Consider the following 6,535-nt stretch of genomic DNA (forward strand, 5'->3'; position numbering starts at 1 on the left):
CCGCGGGCCGGGAACAGGCGGGAACGGCCGGGAGCGAACGGGAACGAACGGCCGCGCTCCCCTTCCCGGGCTGGCGGGGGGAAGCGCCCTGGGAAATGCTGGGAAATGCAGCGCCCAGAGCCGCCGCCCGCCTGCGGGGCTACGTCCCCGCGGTGATGCCCGCCCTGCCGTCCCGCTCGCCTGCGGGCCCACGCACGGCCCAGGCTGGCGGTGCCTCGGCAGGATCGCGACCCGAACCCTGCGCTCTCCACTGGAGGAGCAGGACCCTCCCCAGGCTGGGTGGGTGCCGGGCCCGGAGGAGCTCAGCACAAGGCAGCGCTGTGCCCCAAAACCTTCAAACAAATCAACGTTTCTGAGCCCCGGCTGATTTACCCCATCCAAGGGAAGCTGGGCAAGGGAAACCTTTCCTGAACGATTTTCCACAAGCTGTGGCCACCATAAAGGAAAGTCACCAACCACTTCTCCTTCACTATGTTCAAACAACGTAACACTCCTCCTGGATTTATCATATGATGGTGTATCTTGAATCATTTCCCACTTGCTTTTCCTTTCAAACCTCTATCAAACCACACTCCAAGGAAGCAAAGTCCTTGCCTTGGCTGAGCCACAGCACAGCTCCACCCTCATCAGAGCTAGCGTTTACCATTGCACTCTGGCCAAGTCGACATGGCAGTAAAAGCAGTTGCTCAGCCCAAATGTTCAGCTCCTAATCTGATGAGAGATACACCGAAAACTATCAGTGTGGGAACTGCTAAGGATCCAGGAAACATGACTCTCGTAGCACTTTTCCTTACAAAATTACTACCAAGTCAGAGAATGTTCCCGGAGCTGAACAGCACACGTCCTGTTGTTGAGCCGAGATTACGGGATTTCGTTTCCATAAAAACAGAGACCATGAGGTCAGCTGCGAGCAATCTCCAGTGCTGTATTTTTCACTCTCTAGGCACAAACACACCCAGTTTCCCCTGCTAGCACAAGTCAGACATCATTATTTCCTGTGTTAAGTCATGCTGTAATGAGAACTATCACTAGGGGGGCAGGGAAATATCCCCTCCCTCATCCCAGCCAGTGCTTACAATTAGTCAACAGCCTCCAAGAAATTCATGCCAGGTTTTACTCCAAATCCAGTACTTGTCAGAAAATTACGTCCTTACCTAGATCTAAATACAACACAAATATAAACCAAAGGCTTTCACTGTGTGCTTCACCACTGATGCCAAGGATCTCACCTGACACTCCCATTGCTGGTCTCCAGTAGCAAAATTTAAAGCATTATTTGAAGGGACTGTTACATTTTTTCAAAACCCATCACTGACTGTGCAATGATGACTTCAGGATGTGTCACCCCAGGAGCAGCAACATAAACCACTACTACTGACTGATGGCAAAGCAGATCTAAGGTCATCAGAAACATGTCCTTTCCTGGGATCTGTGTGTTTCCTCCAGCAACACGACAGGCTTGGATTGTATTTTTACCTCTGCATACATAAAGTGCCCACTGTTCATATTGTAGCCTAGTATGCAATTTTTATCTTCACCTTCCTACCATGTCCTTTGGGAGTCTAGAAGTGAGTGCAAATCAAGAATGCAATTTCTGTTGTGTCTCAGGGCTGAAATTAAGCTGTCATAGCACTAGTTATGGTTGTACCTGCAAGAAATGGGTTGTGTCCAAGCTGCTCAGTGTTAAAAACAAAAAAATAAAAAAGTCGTTGCATTTAAAGCTTTGCCTGTGGCTTCAGCACTGCTTTGAAAGGGTTGGGGGAGGTGGGAAGGCAGGGCTGCCATGTGAGTGATACTATCCTCTAGTAACACTGCTTTTAAAAACAGCCTTGTTCTCATGCAGTGCCCATAGCCATGTGCTGTTCATAACTGAATTCTTCACACACTAACATTTCTTTCTAAAATTGCCAGTCCCTAACCCTCCTGTGATTGCCTGAGGAGGAGGCCAGGTTAAAACCCAAGCTGCCAAGACAACTGCTCAGTTGCAGGCTCAAGCTAAACTCACTCAAGCAACGTTCACCCTCTCCTAACTTTCCTAACATCCTGGAACTACTGTTCTCTCATCACCTACCTGCTCTCTGCCTCAAACTCTCACTGGCTTTGTGAACACCTGCTCAAGCACCATCCTTACACAGCGGGGCAGAAGCAGCTGCAGTTCCCAGGTGATTTCCACCTCCAGCAAACTCTTTCCCACTGGAGCAGCATACCCAAGGTGTGCCCAGAGGGGTAAGTGATGCTGAGAGCAGCTACATCCCTCCAAACTGGTGTTGGATGGGAAGTACTAGGGAATGAAGGCAGGCAGTGCATCAGAGAAATACACGGGGTTTCCTCTTACACTGTCCCCTGTGGTAAGACACATTGTGATTTACCCTTATCTTTCACAGAAGGTGTTACAAGAAGTTATGACCCTCATTTACAGATGGGAAACAGGGCTGGGAGCTGGAAATGAAGTCAGAAAGTGAGTTAACATCAACAAAATGCTGGACTTCAGGGCTTCCTGTATCCACACAACCCGTGTTCAGGGTACTCCTGGCTCCACACAACCTGTGTTCAGAGTACTTGCTCAAGGCAACTTTCCCTCTTGTCAAAGCATCGTTTACCAGTTACAGACCAGCTCCCTAGAAGGGTGGTTTAACCCACACACACTTGACACTCAGGCTGGATGGATGAACTGTCCACCTGTCCCCTTCAGGGCTGCAATCTCAGACTGGCTGCCAAACCAAGCGATCCAAGGAGCGATCCAAGTTCATTTCATAGTACCACTGATGAGAAGCACCATTATTTACAGAAGACAGTGTATGTCAGAGAAGCGATATGAAGCTCCACTCACTTGTAAGGCACACTTACCTGTGCACATTCCAGAGAGGGACTTGAAAATGCAGAGTGATGACAATGCAGTGTGTCCTCTGTGCTGTGCCACGTGTGCTGTGCAGCTCTTTCTTCAGGTGAATGCAAGAAAGAAAAATTCAGTCAGACCTTTAGGTCTCAGGCAATGGCAGTAAATCACAACATGCAACTTCCCCATTCAAGGTCCAACTTCACAGCTGTTGAAAGGATCTATTGCAGCAAAACAAATGTTTAAGATGTAGGACACAACTTTGCAATGTGGAGTGAAATCACCACACCAGAGCATTATCACAGACAATTCCAGCAGAAGAGATGAGAAACAGTAAAGTGATAAAACCAGTACTTATCAACACAGTTTATATGAATCAAGAAATTACACAAAGTGTATGACTCACTGCAAACTACATATGCCTTTGATATTTGCCAGCATGGCTTATTCTGCCAAAGGGTAATGGCATCCCTATGCTTCAGGTTTTGATTTCAAATTGATGTTGCTGGCAGTGGAGTACAAACAGGGGAGGAGGGGGCAAATGCAATTTGTGAGGTTTCATCATCAGTCTTTGGTCACTCTTCTGTATAATACCCCAGCATAACTGAATGTTACAAAAAAAACTACTGAAGAGGGAACACTAATGTTCACTACTAAGTTTTCTACTCTGCCTGGCTATAGTTTAAAGCAGCTGCCCAGCTCAGGGTCTTACCGGCAGGGCAGGAGCATCCAGATGGCACACGCGACCGTGCAGAGAACGTCAGAGGCAACCTGTCAGCAGCACAAGCTACATCTGATTCATACAGAGTGAAGGACAGCAGCTGCTTCCAGCTCCAGTGGAGACTCAGCCCAGGGAGCTGGTGTGCAATGGTTGTTAAATCTCCCTCCACAGGGTCTGCTTCGGTATTAAATAAGACAACAGCTGCAAATTAGAAATGGATTCGGTTTACTTATATAATAGGATTTTACACTAAACTCAGCAGCTGCTTTTTCCAGAGTAAAGGTTTGTGATTTCTTTGACAATAAGGAGCCTTTTTCTTTTTTCTTTTTCTTTAAAGGCCAATGGATATACATAAAGAAATGCACACAAAATGGAGGTTACAGTGAAAGCTGTTCCCTAATAGGTTTTGAAGCACTTCTGGAGCCAGTCAAGCACAATTCAGACTTTCACGCCCCTCCAGTTGCTCCAGAAATGCTCCCTCTCCTCCCTGCCTAAGCTGTCTTCTGAGAGGTCGAGCTCCCCAAAGGATCCTCAACAAGAGCTACACTAGAAATGCATCTCCAGTACCTCAGTCCCTCCACTTCCATTTTCCCTGACCGATTCTTCCTTCAGCAGCTTTGAAAGAAAGAGGCAAGAACACAGCTTTTTATGTAAAAGCGCCCTCAACTTATTAACCCACGTTTTTGGCACGAGCAACCGCCGGAATCGCTGAGAGTGAACAAAGGCAAATTTATCGCTTATAATGATTGTCTGTAGCCTCCTTAAATGCAAGTAGCATAAATCACCTCTTCACGTATTGTGTGGCTTTTCATTATAATTTTCATCTATTTTTTTCACACCATAATTCAGTCTCCGTAGAGACTGTCAAAAATTGCCAATGCCGACTATATTTCAAGTCGTCATGGCGGGGTATTGGGAAAAGTTTTCAATTAGCAATAATCGCGCCTCGGATTAACCTCATTGGCTACGATACTGCCACTGCGCAAAGCTGACCCGCTGTTCCCACCGCCGCCGCCCCTGGCCCCGGGGCCGCCGCCGAGCTCGGGGCGAGCCCCGCCGCCCGCCCGCTCCGCCCCGCATCCCCCCGGGCAGTGCCCCCCGCCCGCCCCGCGCCCCCCGCGCCCCGCCGGGACCGGAGCGACCCGTTTTTTCCCCGTCGGTGCCGAGCCCCGGGACGGCCGCGAAGGCTGGTGGGAGAGGAGTATGCAAAGTAGGAGCGACGTCAGAGCGGCAGCTCGGTGCCGAATGAAGGGTCCGCATCGCCCCCCGCGGGACCCCCGCCTGGGCACCCCCGGGGCCGGGCATCCCCAGCCAGCCCCGAGGGGCCACAGCCGGCGGGGAGCCCCATCCCAGCCCCTTCCCCACCACCTGCTCCCGCCAAAAACGTGGTTTAATAAACTGAGGACACTTTTAAGTAGAGTTCGGTTCTTGCCTTTTTCTTTCAATGCTGCTGGAGAAGGAATGGGTCACTGAAAACGAAAGTGGAGGGGATCGAGGTCGTCAAGACAGGTTGCTCTTTCGAGGACCGCATCACTTATAATAATGACAGCCTGGCAAGATCCACCCCTTTTTTTTTTTTTTTTAACGTATCTTTTACACACGAAAATCAGCCTCCGAAGAGGCTCTCAAAAATTGCCAATGCCGACTATATTTCAAGTCGTCATGGCGGGGTATTGGGAAAAGTTTTCAACTAGCAATAATCGCGCCTCGGATTAACCTCACGGGCTACGATACTGCCACTGCGCAAAGCTACCTACTTGTTCCACCCTCCCGGCCCCACGGCCACCGCTCCTCCGGGGAGGTCAGAGCGGCCCCCGGTGCCCCCCGCGCCCCGCCGGCCCGCACCCCCCGCCCGCAGCCCGCGCTCCGCCGGGGCGGCGGGGATGGACCGGGGGGCGCTGGGGGGATGCACCGGGGGGCGGCGGGGCGGCCGGGACACGCGGAGGGTGCCGGGAGGGCGCTATGGTAATGAGCGCCAGGGAAAGGGCTGCTCTGAGCCGGGGGCATCGCCCAAAAATCGCCGTGTCCCTTCCCGGGTGACAGCGGGGGCCTCCCCTCGGTGAAGAGGGGTCTGCCGGGTGCCACCTGCCCTTTGCACCAAAGCAAAGCACCCACCCAAGGGTTTAAAAACACGTTTAAACTATTAAGATAAAAGGCACTAAAAGCGGTTTAGACTCACGGATCTGCCAAAAAGAGGGTCGCGCCCCACACCTCCGCAGGGCCCGGGGCGGAGGGACGGGCGGGGTGGCACCGCACAGCAAGTGAGCAGGATGTGCTTCTTCCCTGTGATCACAAAATTACACCCGCTGCCGGGGACAGGCTCGGCTCAGCTGGGCTTGGAAATAACTGCAAGGGACAAGAAAAATGGATTAGGAAATCGTGCAATGTTTTGAACTGATTAGCAAGAGCTCTTTGGCAAATGCATTCAAAAAGCAGTCCAATTTATTAGAAAGAACCCATTGCCTGTAAGACAGGTGAACATCTATTGTCAAGCTGCTACCATGCAGCAGATTGGCCTTCCTCCTATGTATTTGTTCCTCAGAAAAATAAGGCCCCTTTGAAACAAAAAACCTCAAACACAAAAACCTCCTTATTGCCAGCAATTGGTACAGCTTATCAGGTGATTATAGAGACTGAAACTAAGCAGAAAGGCACTGGGGGTTTCTGCCAGGGCACACAGAGTCAGCAGCACAGCCCTGACTCCCGAACTAGAGATGTCTTTAACAGCCCTCAGTTTATTTTTCTTCTGTTACTTGTTGAATCCACTTATCAGCCTAAAATCTGTTCACTGAAAAGAAAATAGATCTTTTATAAGGACAAGCATTTACAACACATTTTATCAAAGCTGTGGCATGCATTTGTATCAAATCAAATCGGATTTTAATCTTGTACGTTTCCATGAGGGCTGCCATGGAGTTCCCAGCGTTTTCAGATTGAGTCAGGTGTCAAGATGTTAGGGATCCTCTTTTTCTCCCCCC

The 6,535-nt window shown here is 50.2% G+C and overlaps 1 protein-coding gene and 2 non-coding genes across 4 annotated transcripts in view; all 3 read right to left on the reverse strand.

Annotated features, from left to right (window-relative positions):
• PXN (paxillin) overlaps positions 1–3,679 on the reverse strand; it is a 49,362-nt gene extending 45,683 nt beyond the window's left edge. The window contains exons 1-2 of one of the 2 annotated variants that reach the window (XM_027661523.1): positions 3,549–3,679; positions 2,848–2,939 (exon numbers count right to left, since the gene is read on the reverse strand). In XM_027661523.1, the coding sequence (XP_027517324.1) occupies positions 2,848–2,939; positions 3,549–3,565 (109 nt within the window). In that variant the 5' untranslated portion in view covers positions 3,566–3,679. The remainder of the gene's footprint in view (positions 1–2,847; positions 2,940–3,548) is intronic. The other variant, XM_027661524.1, reaches the window with a different exon arrangement.
• A 727-nt stretch (positions 3,680–4,406) lies between these two features.
• Positions 4,407–4,547, reverse strand: LOC113955829. The gene has a single exon (XR_003530672.1). It is a non-coding gene; the product is annotated as a U4 spliceosomal RNA (small nuclear RNA).
• A 620-nt stretch (positions 4,548–5,167) lies between these two features.
• Positions 5,168–5,308, reverse strand: LOC113955830. Its single transcript, XR_003530673.1, has one exon. It is a non-coding gene; the product is annotated as a U4 spliceosomal RNA (small nuclear RNA).
• Between the last annotated feature and the right edge of the window lie 1,227 nt (positions 5,309–6,535).

This window comes from Corapipo altera, unplaced genomic scaffold, assembly GCF_003945725.1.
Source record: "Corapipo altera isolate COAL_440 unplaced genomic scaffold, ASM394572v1 150, whole genome shotgun sequence".
NCBI lineage: Eukaryota > Metazoa > Chordata > Aves > Passeriformes > Pipridae > Corapipo > Corapipo altera.